Below are 16,574 nucleotides of genomic sequence, written 5' to 3'. Positions count from 1 at the left end.
GTCCAGGTGAAGAGCATGTAAACTGAGAGCAAGCCAAGAGCAGAGCATGGTATGGGTGTGGGTGCCCATTTTTGCCCATTTCTCCTTAAAAAGGGAGGTGCTATCAACTGGTGAGACCCAAACTCCAATCTGGGCAGCCAAATGAAAACTCAGGGATACTCAGAGGGGGAGGGGAACTGTTTCCACCAAGTCCTGAGTAGGTAGACATTGAGTTTAACTGAACTTTCATTTGGTAAGCATTTACTAATTGTAAGGGCACCTTGCTTGGCACAAGCAGCTCCTGCCTTCAAGGCAGCTTCCTTTTCTTCCAGGGGCTCTATAAAACATATAGAGAAGTCATTGTGCCATTATTTGCCACTGTATTTCCTATTATGGATGAAGGGCAGCCTGATCAAGCTATCCAGTACTGAAAAGCCTTCGAATCTGGGCCTTGAAGGTGCCTGAGAATGGGCAGAGGAAGTATATATGTTTCTTATGGGCACCTCTGTTACCTGGTCTTCAGCTGCTTTAATAGCCTCCTGGTGATTGGCCACCAGCCCTGGCCTGGTGCTTGGAGAACAAAGGCAGGATGGGGCGTGGCAAGGGTGTGGCAGTTACCTAGGCATCAGACCAACTGAAGGCTTCACCCTCTCTCTACCAAGTGGTCTGTCTCCATCTGGCCAGGTGTACCAGAAGCTGGGGGCTCCCTATACCTGCCCCCAGAGCTTCCTGAGACAGTCTGGGTAGTCTTTCTACCTCCGGGCTGCCCATGGGCAGGAAACCCAAGCATTATTTTGTTCCAGTCCTGCCTCAAATCCTTCCCTGAAGCCCTTCCCAAGGAAGCACCCTGGCATGTAAATCTCTTTTGTGGAGTACAAGTCATCTGGACCAAAACAAAGATTTTAAAGCATGTCAGAGTTTTGGTTAATTTCTATTCCTGGAGATGAGGAAAATTTGAGGATCCTGGAGCGGATGAAGAATCTTACCTCCAAGGCCAACCTGTGCCGCAATTCCAACTTTGCTATTCCTGATTTCAAGGTGGGGACCTTAGATTCTCTCATTAGCCTCTCAGATGAGTTGGGGAAACTTGATCATTTGGCCGAAAGTCTCGTGAAGAGAATGGTTCAGTGTGTTATAGAACAGAAGAAATTCAAGAACGGTGAATTTCAGGAGTACCTTTTGGTCACTGGAGTTTCCTTAGCTTCTTTTGTGACTCACTTTGAATGGGATATGGCCAGGTATTCTGCCCAGCAACCATTGTGGACTATAGTGGATAAGTTAGGGAAGCAGCTGACCCAAATGGAGACTGATCTAAAAACCAGAATCTCAGTCTACAACAAACAGAAAAGACATCTGGAGAATATGGAAGAGAAATTGACAGGCAACCTCTTTAGCAGGTCACTATCAGATATTGTGAGCAAAGAGGATTTTGTGTTGGATTCAGAATATCTCATCACCCTCCTGGTAATTGTTCCAAAAGCAAGCTATTCTAAGTGGCAGAAAACTTACGAATCCCTCTCTGACATGGTGGTCCCTCGGTCAACCAAACTGATTGCTGAAGACAAAGAGGATGGCCTCTTCACCGTCACCATGTTCCGTCAAGTGATTAATGAGTTCAAAGCCAAAGCTGCAGCCAACAAGTTCACTGTTCGAGACTTTTTCTATGATGAAAAAGAAATTCAAAGAGAACGGGAATTGCTAAACAAGTTGCTTTCAGCGAAGAAACAACAATATGATAGTTCCCGAAGAGTTAGGAAAAAACGAACCTCATCCTTTCTGGATCACATTGTGAAGGTGGCCAGATTTATTAATCCATGGAAGCATCAACCAAAGCAGATAGAGAGAAAAGAGATTAAGATTAAGAATGGCAAGAGGGAGAGTCCATATCTACGCTGGCTCAAGGTGAATTTTGGGGAAGTATTCATTATCTGGATTCATGTAAAGGCTTTGCGAGTGTTCGTAGAGTCTGTGTTAAAGTATGGCCTTCCTGTGAATTTTAATGTAATATTGTTACAACCCCAGAAGAAGTCTTCAAAACGTCTGAGGGAGATTCTCAATTTAGCTTTCAAGCACCTAGATGAAACAGCAGCTAGTATAGTGGATTCTTCTCTGGATGTCCCTGGATTACAATTTAATAACCAAGATTACTTTCCTTATGTCTACTTCAATATTGGCCTTAGATTTCTGGACTAGCTTTTTAGAAGTTAGGTAATTCTTCATCACCCTAAACTAGCCTTACCTCAAATTAAAATGTAAATATTCTCTACTGTTAGTCAGAATATTTGTTTATAACTAATTGCCTGGGGTGGAAATTATTTTCTAAATGACCTTTTGGAATTTAATCGGTTAGCACAAATGCATTTGTGGTTGCATTTACTTTAGTCAATAACAATAAAGAAAAGCTCCCATAGTCTGAAAAAAAATCTATAAGGAGTAGTAACCCTTTCCCAAGTAGAAACCCAATATAAGGAATACTCTGCCCCCAGAGGCTTAGGAAGGAGTTGGGAAGTTGTGGAGAGTCCTTGTGGAGAGAGTTGTGGAGGAAAACAAAGGGAGGCAAAAAGAAAGATGGTTGGTTATTATGAGAGGCTTGTGGGTGGTGGTGGTACATTTGGGGAGGAGGGGAGCTTTCTAAGTATAAGTTACGCTGGAGAAAGGAAGGAGCTTGGGAATATAGAAGAGGAAGAAAGGGCAACTGATATTTGTGGAAAGGAAGTCATTAAGGGACACCAAACCAAAAGAGGTGGTGAAAATAGCAAGTTAAATGGGAATTTAACGTCTTTTTGCTCTATTCTTGCATGATGGGGAAGCCATTGACCCAGTCATTGTTCAGCAGAATCCCAGTCCCAAACCAGGTCCTGCAGTGCACTCTGGGGACATGAGGTTTCTGCTTCCTTTCAAGCCTTCCCATTTGTAGAGAAACAGATTTCTAGTCCATGGGCTGAGCTTCCTTTAACCCCTGGGGGTGGGAGAGTGTCAAATGCCTCAATGTATGGGAAAGTGTTAAAAGATTCCATAAACACCAGGAATGAGTTATGGGGTTTCTAACAAGGTATATTTCCGAGAGGCTGCTAGGCCTCTGATTGGCCTTGGAGTCAGGCAGGCCAGAGTTCAAAACCCACCTCTGACTCCTAGTAGCCGTGTGACCCCTGGACGGCTCTTAATCTCTTTGAGTCTCCAAGAAAATGAGAGCACCTAATGGGAGGAGTTCCTACACTGTGGAAACTTCAGGGCCTTGATATTGTGACCACAGTGCAAGGCACTGGCTCTTTGGCTCCTCAGCTGTTCAATGAGGGCTTCGACTAGATCACCTCTAAGGTACCTACCTTTCAGCCCTATAGCCCAATATATAATTGGGGGTTAATACACACTCAGGCTCTGGGATTAGAGCAACGTTCCGGATTTAGGGAATTCTGTGTCCTAGAGATGAGAACCGGTAGAGCAGGCGTTCGGATTCCCATAGTGGGGTGGCTGCAACAACGGATTTCGGGGTCGCGAGGCCCAAAGGCTCAGACGGGGAAGGGGCATCCTGAGGCCGAGATCACTAGGATACCTGAGACCCCGGCATTCTAGGACGGGGAGTGAAGAAGTCCCTCAGCTCACCAGGGAGGAGAGAGAGAAGCTCTTTAGCACACGGTGCGGGGTGGGGTGGGGGGGAGACAAAGAAGTGGCCCTTCACTGCGTATGCACGGCAGTGGGAGGAGAGGCCCTTCGTTCTACAAGGAGGGGAGGGTGAGAGGAAGCAGCTCAGTGTACACGCTGTGGGGAAGGCAAGAGGGGAAATGGTAGCCTCCACCTACACGTGAGGAGGAGAGAAAGAGGATCCTAAGGGAAGAGGTGGAAGAGAAAAGGCCTTCCTTCACAAATGATAAGGCCTCCTAAGTGCACCAGCGCCAGGGGTAAGGAGCGGAGAAGCCCCTCAGTCACCAAAGGGTGGAGTTTGTGGGGGTGGCGAGAAAAGCAGTCCTTCTGCACATGCGCGGGGAAGGGGCGGGCAAGAAAAGAGACCCTTTAGGTTACACGTGAGGAGGCGGTGGGGGGGGAGCGTGAAATGACCCCCCCCCGTGCACATGCGCGGGGCGAAACTGGTAAAAGCGCAAGCTGAGCATGAGCAGTTCAGTGGCCACTGCGGCAGTCCTGGGCGTTCCCTCCGCAGTCCGCTGGGGGCTTGTCCGTGGTAGCAGCCGCAGCTCTTTGGCTCTCCCCCCCCACCCCTATCCCGGCGGCCGGCAGCTACCTCGACCCCGACCGCGACTGCGGCCTTGGCCTCTACCCCCCGCCCCGCCGCCAGCGGCAGCTTCCGCAGCACCAACAGCCTCGTGTCTGGATCCCACGGGGCGCACCAGCACCCAGGACAGCGTCGTCGTCGCCTGTTGTGGCTCGGGCTGCCTCGCGGTTATCCGCTTTGCCCGCTGCCCTCAGGGCCCCAGGTACCCGAGGGGCTGGAAGGGAAGAAGGGACAGCCCAGGGAGGCTTCAGGCATTCTTAGTCTGGGACCCTCCTTGCCTCCTGGCCCGACTCACTCACTCCTATCCAGTACAACCCCACAGGCATTGATTAATCGCCTGCTGGGTGCGAGGCATTGGGGAGAGGGGAGGGGAGAAGGGTCCTAGCTCCTTTCGGTGGGGCTGACATTCTCTGGCGGGCTTATAGCACGTACGCAGAGGAGTATAGACTTGACGAATATAGCAGGTGCTTAATAAATAATGCTTATTGAATGAATGAGAGAAGAAATGAATGAAAGATGGAGCTAGGTTGTGAACGCCTTTAAATGTAATACTCTGGGGCAGGAGTCCTGAGGTCCTGAGCTGGGGGGTGGGGTGGGGGTGTCATTTGGGAGTGAGGGGAATGGGGAGGAGGACCTATGTGAGAGATACCGCGGAAGTATAATCATTAAAACGACGATTAATTACATATGTGGGGTAAGGGAGAGGAAAGGGTGGAGTCAAGGCTGATTCTTTTAAAAAAATTTTATTTAATTACATGTAAAAACAATTTTCAACATTCGTTTTTTAAAATTGTAAGTTCCCTATTTTCTCCCTCCATCCTCATTTGAGAAGGCAAAGCAATTTGATATAGATAATATACAGTCATGCAAAACATTTCCATATTAGTCATGTTGTGACTAAAAAAAAAACTATGAAAAAATGAAGCTTTGATTTGCGTTTAGACTCCATCAGTTCTCTCTCTGGGGGTGGATAGCATTTTTCATCATAAATTCAAGGATGATTCTTGAGTTTGCCAGCCTGGGTGACTGGAAGGATTGTGGTGACCTCAAATAGGGAAGACTGAATGGTTTGCAGGGAAGAGGTCAGGAAAAGAAATTCCTTTTTGGATAGGTGGAATTTGAGATACTTATGGACCATCTGGGTGGAAATGTTCAACAAAGGTGATTCTGGGCTAGTCATTTCCATTTGGTTGTAGAGAGCCACTGCTTAGTCACTGCACAGAGATGAACTTATGGGAGGTGTTGACAGATATCTGGAAGAGGGAAGAGGTCCCAGAATAGAGCTTTGGCTGACACCCACAGTGGGGAGGGGGGCAGAATAGATGCTTAGCAGTCATCATGAGGCTTTTCTCAGCCCAGTGGGGCAGACTTGTGAGGAGGAAGGGGACAGGTTTGAAGGATTGAGGTCTCTTGTGTTTTTATTGTTTTACTGAAAGCTTACAGGATTGATCTGAATGTATTGGATATGTTTCTCTATAGCCAAATGTCTTTTAAGGATATTTTTCCATTGATGCTGGTAAAAAAAAGTCTAGCCATTACTTTGGCTTTTAGTTTTAACTCAGGGGCATGAAAAACGCAGTGGCAGTTTCAGTTTTTGGCAGCTTCTTTCCTGGACTCTGGTTGAGACATTCCATCTCTCTCACCTGCTATTTATAATATACACACTTATTCTCAGAAACTTTCAGAGAATTGATCCCTCTTTGAGCTCTGCGCAATGGAAAGAATGCTGACTTGGGAGTCAGAGGATCTCCATTCATATCCCAATTTTATCACCTAGGTGATATTGGGTAAAGTCACTTCTCTGGGCCTCAGTTTCTTCATCTAGAAAATGAGGAGATTGGACCAGATTGCCTCTGAGGTCTCTTTTAGTTTAAATAAATAATAATAATTATTATTATTATTATATACTAGCATTTATATAGCACCTACTAAGGGCCAAGTAGTGTGCAAAGCACTCTACAAATACTATTTTATCTCTACCAAATCCCTGGGAGGTAGGTGCTTTTATTATCACCGTTTTACAGATGAAGAAACTGAGGCAAACAAGTGAAGAGATTTTCCCAAGGTCACATGGCTAGTAAGTGTTTGAGTCCAGATTTGAACTGAGATCTCTGACTACAGGCCTAATGCTCTATTCACTGCTCCATCTTCACAAACGTAAGATGGGAGAGAGGCTTGTTAGACAGCAGTTTGTGCAAAAAAAAAAATGTGTAGATTCTGTGGATTGGAAAGCTCAGTTTGAATCAGTGTGGGATGTGGCTGCCAAAATGAAACCTTGGACCACTTGAAGAGAAGTCTGGGTTCCTGACCTATAAGGGAGTCTTGGGGGTGAGTTTTGGGTACTTCACTCCTAGGAAGGACCTTAATAAGCTGGAGAATGTCCAGAGGAGGGCAACCAGCATGGTAAAGGGTCTTTGCAATATGAGGATCACTTAAAGTAAAAAGTTCAGGCTAGAAGAGAGAATTTTGAGAGGAGGAGATGATAGCTGTCAACTTTTTGAATGTCTCTCACTTAGTGGTGGGGTTAGATTTGTTCTGTTTGATTCCAGAGCTTGGTGTTGAGGGAAAATTTCCTAACAATTAGAGCTATTCATAAGTAAATAAGTAGAAGTGGGAAGTCCTGGAGTAGCCATCTTCTTCTGCTCTGTCCCCTTCCCTCCTAGAGGCCATTGAGTAATCCCTTTCATTTTACAGATGAAGAAAGTGAGGCCCAGAGAGGAAGGAAGGAAACAAGCATTTTTATTAAGCACCTACTATGTGCCAGGTACTGTGCTAAGCACTCCACAAATATCTCACTTGATCCTTATGACAACCCTGGGAGGTAGGCACTATTTTTATCCACATTTTACAGTTGAGGAAACTGAGGCAGATAGCAGTTAACTGTTTTGTCCAGGGTAACATAGCCAGTAAGCATTTGAGGCTGGATTTGACTTCAGGCAGGTCCTACTATGCCATCTAGACATCTCTGAAATTCTGTGGTCCTGTGATTTTGTGATGATCCAGCAAAGGACTCTGAGAAGGACTGGCTAGATGGATTGGGGACAGTCAGGAAAGAACAGTGTCCCAGAAATGCAGGAAGGGAGGGGTCATCAGCAGTGCCCTGCAGAGATAGGTAAGGGCTGAGACTATCCTGTTGAATTTGAGCAGGTATAGGAATATTGGTAACCATGGAAACAGCCATTTCCATGGAATGATGAGGTCTGAAGGCTGAGTACAGTGGATTGAGATATGAGTGGGAGGGTTGAAGGGGGGGGGGAGGATAGGGGAAGGAGGGAGGGAGAGGAAGGAGGAGGAGGAGGAAGAGGATACTTTGAGTGGTTGTCTGGATCAAAAGGATTTTTTAAAAATGTGAGATACCTTGCAAATTTATAGGCCACATTGTGGATCCTTTATTAATAATTTCTAAAAAGGTATTGTAAGTATTTTTTTCCAGTTAGCATACAAACAAATGAATTCCAGCTGATCTTTGACCAAAGAGTGGAGGACAGTTTACGTGTAATATATTCCCCTCATAAGAAAGTAGCTAAGATAAGCCTGCCTTTTAGCTGTACATGCATGTTATTGATTGCTATCTTTTGGGATCAAGTATACATATTATGCCAAAGTATAAAGAAATTATAGAGAAAGACACTTCAAATTTTAGAGAGACCAAAGGGGGATAATTGTGGGTGAGGGTGCCAAACTTCTGTAGGAAATGGGAGGGTTCAAATTGAGGAGAAGAGCTGCTTTTTTGACAGAGTCTGAGCAAAGGAGGAGAGAATAGAGGATGTTGCTGAGCCATTTGGAGATATAAAATAAAGAAGAAGAAGAAACATACCACAGATGGTCTCTAATAAAGAATCTTTATTAAAAATGAATTTACATAAAAAATGAATTTGATTCCACAAGTACTGAAAAACAATCTCAGTTCAAAATTTCAGCATAATATGCCATCTTCCACTATACGTTTTTTCAAGAGATTATCTAGAACTCAGTTATTTGATACTAACTGGAAATATATATTTAAAATACATTTTCAGGAATTATGAATAAATGATTCTTATGTATTATAAACTATTAAGAAAACATTTTATAGGACGGTTTGGTCCTCCCTACAACACACAAGCACACTCATATGCTGCTATAATTTCTGCTTATACCTGCTTCTGAGGTTTAAACATTAAAAAAATTATTTCTTTTTATATACACTTATAATCTGATCTTCCCATCGTCGAACACCCACCACCACCACCAACACAAAAAATAAAATCCTTACCAATAACATGCATAGTCCAGTACAATGAATTCTCTTATTGACTGTTTCTGAAAACATGTGTTTCTCTCTGCCTTTTAAGTCCGTCATTCCTCTGGCAGGAGGTAAGTGGCATGTTTTATCTTCAGTTCTTTGGAATTGTTTATCATTGCATGGATCAGAGTTCTAATGCTTCTCCAAATTATTTTTCTATTATGTTATCACTGTATAAATGCTAGGCTCACTTATTTTTGCCTCAATTTATGAAGGTCTCCAAAATGACTAATTCCTTATTTTTGATGCAATAATATTATATTATATTCATCTACCACAGTTTGGTTAGCCATTTCCCAATAGGAGCGTAGCTCCCAAGTTTCCAATTTTGGGCTACTGTGATAAGAGCTACTATAAATACTTTTGTATGTATGAATCCTTTTATTCTTTCTTTGATTTCTTTGAGGTATGGCCCTAGTAGTGTTATGGCTAGCTCAAAGGATATGAACAGTTTTGTAACTTTGGGGGCAGAGTTCCAAATTGCTTTTGAGGATGGCTGCACCAATTCACAGCTACACCAACCATGTACTATTGTGCCTATTTTATCACAATGCCTTGAACATTTGCCATTTTCCTTTTTTTGTCATCTTTGCTATTTGGACTAGTGTGAGGTATAAAGCCTCATAGTTTCCTTAAATTTGCATTTCTCTAATTATTAGTGATTTAGAGCATTTTTTCATATGGTTGTTGAGAGCTTGAATTTCTTAACTTGAAAACTGCTGGTTCATTTATCCTTTGACCATTTATCTATTAGGAAATGGCTCTTGGTTTTATAAGTTTGAATCCGTTTCCCTTATACATTTAATAAGAATATAAATAATCATAAATAAGTCCTTTTAAATTAATAAGCTTTGATGGTTTAAAATTGCACTAAGACTTTGGGGACATCCTTTTGTTGAAAACTCTTTTATCAAGTTACCTGCTATTCTTCTAATTTTTATATTATTATATTTGTGCAAAAACGTTTAAAATTTTGTATAATCAAAATTGTCCATTTTAAGTTGTGTGTTTTTATTTAGCATTTCTTTGGTCATGAACGCTTCTCTATTCATATATTTAAAAGGTAATTTCTTCCTTATTCCTCTAATTTGTTTATGATGTGACATTTTATGTATCCATTTGGAGTTCATCTTGGAATATGATGCAAAGTATTTTTCTAAACCTATTTTCTGTCAGAATGCTCCTTGGTTTTCTTAGCAGTTCTTATCAAATAGTGAGTTCTTTCCCCAGGAATTTGGATATTTGGGTTTATCAGACACTAAGCTCTCCCATTTGACTGTTTTATATGTTGTATTCCTGGTTTGTTCCACTGAGTGATCTCTCTCTTTTTTTAACCAATGCCAAATTGTAAAGATTACTGTTTTGTAGTAGATTGGTACTGCTCGGCCCTTTTCCTTTCCATTTTTTTCATTATTATTTTTGAGAATCTTCACCTTTTGTCCTTCTATATTTCAACATTACTTTTTCTGTCTCTATGTAATAATCCTTGCGTTGTTTGATTGGAACAGCGCTGAAGAAGCAAATAAATTTAGGTAGTACTGTTGTCTTAAAAACATTGGATCAACCTTCTTGTGATCAATGAATGTTTCTATCTCTATTTCTGCAGTGTTTGTAGTTGGATTCATCTAATTCTTATTTGCTTCTGGGTAGATAGACTCCCAAGTATTTTATAGCTTCTGTAGTTATGTTGAATGAATTTATCTTTTTAGTCCTGCTGGATTTTGTTGGGAATATACAGGAATGCTGAGGATTTACGTGGCTTTATTCTCTGTCCAGAAACTTTGCTGAACTGATCAATTGTTTTAATTTTTGGTTGAATGTTTTCCTTGTAAATCATATTATTCACAAAAAACAATGATTTTATTTTCTCGTTGCCTGTGCTTACCATTCCCATGCTTTCTTTTTCTTATTTTATTGCCATGGCTAGAACTATGATAAATAGGTGGGGGGATAATTGGCTTTCTTGCTTTATCCCTGATGTTTGCTCTTGGATTCAGAGAGATACTAGTTACTATATCAAGAAAAATTCCATTTATTCCTGTTAGAGTTTTTAGTATAATTGGATGCAGCTTTTTGTCAGAAGCCTTTTCAGCATTTATTGATGTAATCATATGGTTTTAAAAACATCCATATCATTTATCATGTTTATGCTGTTTATTATGTTGAACCAACCCTGCATTTCTCATAATCTATCTAATGTGTTCTTGTAGCCTACCCATTCTATTTAAAATGTTTGTCATTGTTCATTGGGGATTTTTATTGCTTGTTCAGTTGTTTCAGTCCTGATTTTCTTGACAGAGATACTAGAGTTGTTTGCCATTTCCTTCTCCACCTAATTTTACTGATGAGGAAACTGAGGCATACAGGGATAAGTGACTTGTCCAGGGTCATGCAGGTGGTGAATATCTGAGGTTGGTTTTGAACTCAGGTCTTCCTGACTCCAGACCCAGTACTCTATCCTTTATGCCAGCTAGATAGCCTTCGCTGGAGATGTTGGTCTGTAATTTCAAAAAATCTCTCCCTGGTTTAGGTGTCAAGAACACATTTGTGTCATAGAAAGAGATTGGATGGGTGCCTTTATGCAATATTGGGATTTACTGTTTTTTGAATGTTTGATATAATTCACTTTTATTTATTTTTTAAAAACCTTACCTTCTGTCTTAGAACCATATTGGCTCTAAGGCAGAAGAGCAGTAAGGGGGAGCTAGGTAATAGGGTTAAGGTTAGGGTGACTTGCCCAGGGTCACATAGCTAGGAAATGTCTGAGGTCAGATTTGGACCCAGAACCTCCTGTCTGCAGTCCTGGTTTCCTATTCATTTAGCCACCTAGCTACCCTCTGCTATAATTCACTTTTAAATTCTTCTGGTCCTGTTTTTTTTCTTTGAAATTTTTACTTATGACTTGTTTAATTTCTTTTTCTTACTTTAGGTTATTTAAAGAGTCTATTTCTTGTTACATTTATCTGAATAGTTTTTGTTTTTATAAATACATGATATACATGTTATATATAATGTAAATTACATAGTATATAATAAAATATTAAAAAACACATAAATGCAAGCACCATAAACCCTGTCTAGCAACAAAGTGTTAATTAGATAGATGAAGACTACATAATCATTTTGGCTTGATGGACTCTAATTATTCTTTAAATGGTTAAATTAAAAAGAATCTGAATTGTAGTATTCAAAATTTTTTTTTGCTTTTTGCTAACTTGCTGCATTTTTCAGTGCCCAGCTTTATGCATTTTTGTCCCTGATCCTCTTTGCAAATATTTCAAACCAGTTTCATTAGATATAAGAAAAGTAAAGCCTGCATTTTCCCAAATAGGCATGTGTGTGTGTGTGTGTGTATATATATATATATACACACACACACACACACACACACACACACATACACTCAATGTTCTGAAAAGATAATCAGGTTAAAAGTCTGTGACCACTAGATATTAGTTATTTGATTTGGAAAATGGTCATTCATTTCTCTTAAAAAGATGTGCTCAATTTTAAATACAAATCTCCTTTTCCTCCTATCTCTGAAGCGCAACAATTTTAATTTTAAAAAGGTTGCTAAAAAGCATACCAGACTTTTCCATGTGTGTGTACATAAGGAGGGAATGTGTGGTGCACTCAAACACACACATCAATAAATAGGTTACAGATGGCAAATCAAGTGTTACCTCATTCAGAATTCAGGTGGAAGAGAGGAGCAATAGAACTTTGTCTAAAAAGGCTAGGTCATTTCTTTTGTTTGGGTTCTGCCTTACATTAACTTTTGCTAAACTACCAATGTTCACAAAAATTATGTCAAATACAGACTCCTTCCCATAGCTGGTGTCCCTTTAGAACACTAACTAGTTCACTTGCTTCTGGGTCATGTTTTCCTAGTTTGTTCCATTGAGCAATATAATTTTTAAAAACAGAATTCAAATAGTTTTGGTGATTACAGCTTTTTAGTATTCTTTGACATCTGGAAATCATAGACCTCTCTTTATTCCTTCTTTTTCCCCTTGAGATTCTTGACCTTTTTTGCTCCTGCCTAAGAATTTCATTATTATTTTATCTAGTTCTATAAAGGAACTCCTTGGTAGTTTAATTGGCATTTAGTATGCTAGTTTAGCCAGGATCATTTTACATTGGTATAGCTCAACCACAAACAAGGAACATCTCTCCAATTATTTAAGTATTCCTTTATTGCTGTAAAGAATGTTTTGTATTGATATCTGTGCAATCAATGAACTCCAAAATATTTTAAATATTTTATAATCATTTTGAATGGCATTTCTTTTTCTATCTCTTGCTGAAGTTACTGATGGTTTTGATTGTTTAAATAAGGTGTCATATCATCTGCAAATAGATATTTTTGTTATATGTATTCCTTCAATTTCCATTTCTTGTTTTATTGCTATAGCTATAACTTCAAGAACTGTAACAAATTATATCCTTGATAACTGAACTGACTTGCATGCCCCAGGCTTATTGCAAAGACTTACTAGTATTTCGTCATTATAAATAATGCTAGTTCTTCATTTTGGATAGAGCTAATTTGTGTATCATGTTTAAAAAGATCCATTTATGGCTATGCTTTTTAATGCTAACTAAAATATGTTCTATATTTTGTCAAAGACTTTCTCTAGATCTTATAGAATTGTGTAATTTTAAATGTTTTTGTTATTCATATGATCTATTATGTTATAGAATTCCTCATATTGAACTACCTCTACATTCCTGGTATAAATTCAGTGTGGTCACAGTTAATATTTTGAATATGCTGTAGTCACCTCTTTGCTAATATTTCATAAGGTATTTTTGCAAAAATATTTGTTAGTGATATTGGCTTTTAATTTGCTTTCTTTTTCTTAAAAAAATCCTTTACCTTCTATCTTAGAATCAATACTATATATTGGTTCTGAGGTAGAAGAGTGGTTAGGGCTAGGCAATGTGGTTTAAGTGACCTGCCCAGGGTCACACAGCTGGGAAGTATCTGAGATTAGATTTAAACTCAGAACCTCCTGTCCCCAGGCCTGACTCTTACTTACACTGAGCTGTCCCCTTTAATATGCTTTCTTTTTTTCCTCTCCCTAGTTTGAGTATCAATACCATATTTGTCTCATAGGATTATAACAAAGCTGTATATCTTCATTTAGTGGTTGACAATATTTCTGACAATTTATTTCTTTGTTTATTGTTCCCTTTATTATTTTTATTGATAATTTCCCCCTCTTTTTTGGGTCAAATTAGCTAATGGTTTGCACATTTTATTAATCTTGTAAAAATGGTGTTTTTTGTCTTTGATTTTGTTGACCTAGTTCTGAAATTTGTTAGAATGCTGTTTTTGTGTTTCTACTTGACTGCCTTGTTTTGTAATCATGTGCTCAAGGAATTATTTGCTTTTTTCTCTTGTTGATGAATATGCTGAGAGATGAAAAGAACTGCCTTGGCCACTCCCTAGAATTTTAGTGTGTCATTACAGTGTTCTCCTTTGGTAAAACAATTGATTACTTCTGAATTATTTTTACACAAACATTTCTTTAGAATGACATTATTTAGTCTCAGTGTAAATCTAAATTCTTTTATTGGAATTTCCTTTATCAATTATAATTGTTGTTATGTTTATGCCTGTAAAGGAAGTATTTAATATTACTGCTTTTCTGCCTTATTTCTGGACTCCCTACATTGTGGCATAAGGGGAATTTTTGCAAAGGTGCCAGGGGCAGGAGTAAAATATATGTACTCTTAATGTTTCTATTCAGTAATCATTAAGTTCTTGTCATATCTAATATTCCGGTTGTTAACTCTTTTATCTTTGTCTAGGACTATAAAAGGCCTATTGAAATCCTCCCAAATGCTTGTTTTTCTGATTAGTAAATGCTGGAAGTAGAGAGATTGAGTAGAATAGTTAAAGTATGTGATGTAGAATGGCCCCAGGATGGTGGCCATGTGAGTGGATATGTATGTGTAGATAGATATACCTGTTTACATACATATGCATTTACATTTGTCTATATATGTATCCATATACGCATGTCTATATGCACATGAATGAAATGTGGTGAAGATAGAAATTAGCAGAACTGATAACAGATTGGCTGGCTATGTGGAGAGAGGAATTCATTATAGGTCAAATCAGCAACCGTTTTAAAAATTAAATCTATATTTTATTTTTAAACAAAAACCTGCCTTTTCTTTCTCCCCTCTTTCACACATTTATAGTCAGGCAAAAATAGTTTTCTACATTGGCCATGTCAAATCTTTCTCAGTTTGTGCTTTCAGCCCATCACCTCTCTATTAGTAGGTATGCAGCAAGTTTCATCACGAGTTCTCTGTAATTGTGGTCAGTTATTGTTTTGATCAGAGTTACCAAGGTCATACATCCACTGTGTCCCAGGCCATCCTCAGTCAGCCTGAGTTTTGTCTTGCCACTGGACTCCATTGACTCTTGAAGAGAGAATGAGGCTGATGACTTTGTGCAACTCTGCCTCACTGAAATCCAATTCACATGAAAGTCAGGACATTACCCTGTGATGTCATTGGTCTTCTTCCAAATGAAGGATGAACAACAGCAATAGGGAGCCACTTGTGATTGTAGAGTAACATTAGGAAGATTGCTTTGTCAGGTGAATGAAAAATGGACCAGAATGGAGAGTGACTCAGGAAGGGAAAATTACCAAAATGTTACAGTTGTTCAGAGATGAGATAATGAGGTTTGCAGTAACAGTGTCTATGTGAATGAAGAGGAAGGGGATATGTCTGAGAGATGTGGTCAAGGAAGAAACAGGCTACATGGAAAGACAGGCTAAAATGTGGCAATAGATGCTATATGTAGAGTTAGACTGAGTAAATAGGTGGAAAAGATAGGGAAGATGGCCTCTAGATTGACTGAGAGAATGATGGGAAATCCACGAGTTAAATCAAGAAATATTGAGTCAGTAAATACTTACTAGATAATTGGCAGCATGCTAAGTAGTGTGGAAAGAGAGAAGGGGCAAAAAGAGACTGCACCCTTGGGGAGCTCCCATTGTAATTAAGAGGGAGATGCTGGACACTGAGAATGTCTACAGGGTAAATGTAAGGCCTGAGAGGGAAAGCCTTTACAATTGAGGAGAACAGGGGAAAAAAATTTTCTCTGAGATCTGAAACAAGTCAGGAAAGTTAAGACTGTGGCCTAGACAGAGACAGAGACAGACCAAGACTAATTGGAAAATGTAGAGTATCTATTGGGAGGAACTCCAAGGGAAGCTCTCTTTGTTGGATCTGAGAGACCATAGCAGAATGTAATGTTTACTAAGGTGGGAGTCAGGTTGGAGGGAGTTCTTTCTATTTGATTGGGTAGGTAATAGGGAGTCACTTGTAATTATAGAGTAAGATAGTCAGACATGAGCGTTAGGAAGATCCCCTTTTGTCAGGTGAACAGAAAGGGGATTGGAGTGGAGAGTTATTTGAGATAGGGAGAAGCAGAAGGACCTAGCTATTGTCCAGAAGAGAGGTAATGAGGGCTGGCCCTGGGTGTCTGTGTGAATGGAGAAAAGGGGATGTGACAGAGAGACGTGCTCAAGGAAGAAAGGCTAAAGTGTGCCAACAGATGCCACATGTTAAGGTAGGCTGATTAAACATTTCCACATGATATGGAAGGTGGCTTGAAGGTTGAATGGTGTGATAATGTTGCCTCAGAGAATAATAGGGAAAGAAATGTCTGGTCACCCCACAGTGATTCAATAAGTACTTTTTAGGTGTTAGGAAATGTGTTAAATAGTGTGGAAACAATGAGAGGCCAAAAGATTTGCTCTCCTTGAGAAGAACACATTGTAATTGGAGGGAGACACCAAGGAATGAACTATAGACACTCACTATATCTAAGGGATAGATGGAATGGAATCTGAGAGTTGATACATGGGAGGAAAGCCAGGAAGGTGACAAGGAAAAGAACAGTCCATGGGTAGGTGATGAAAAAGGCATGGAAAAGGTACAGCCTTAGAGATGGAGCATCCCTGTGGAGGAACACTAAGGCAGGCTAGACTTGTTGGATCAAAGAGACTATGCATGGAGCAGCATAAGGTTTAAGAATGTTGAAAAGGTCAA

General features: G+C 40.0%; 1 protein-coding gene across 1 annotated transcript; it reads left to right on the top strand.

Annotated features, from left to right (window-relative positions):
• Positions 1–598: 598 nt before the first annotated feature.
• Positions 599–2,245, top strand: LOC100012947 (V-type proton ATPase subunit C 2-like). The gene has a single exon (XM_056809766.1). It carries the CDS (start codon positions 889–891, stop codon positions 2,170–2,172), a length of 1,284 nt encoding a protein of 427 aa, XP_056665744.1. The 5' UTR covers positions 599–888; the 3' UTR covers positions 2,173–2,245.
• Positions 2,246–16,574: the final 14,329 nt, after the last annotated feature.

This window comes from Monodelphis domestica, chromosome X (genome assembly GCF_027887165.1).
Source record: "Monodelphis domestica isolate mMonDom1 chromosome X, mMonDom1.pri, whole genome shotgun sequence".
Taxonomy (NCBI): Eukaryota; Metazoa; Chordata; class Mammalia; order Didelphimorphia; family Didelphidae; genus Monodelphis; species Monodelphis domestica.
The sequence above is the reverse complement of the archived record's forward strand: the minus strand, read 5'-3'. Positions and strand labels throughout refer to the sequence as shown.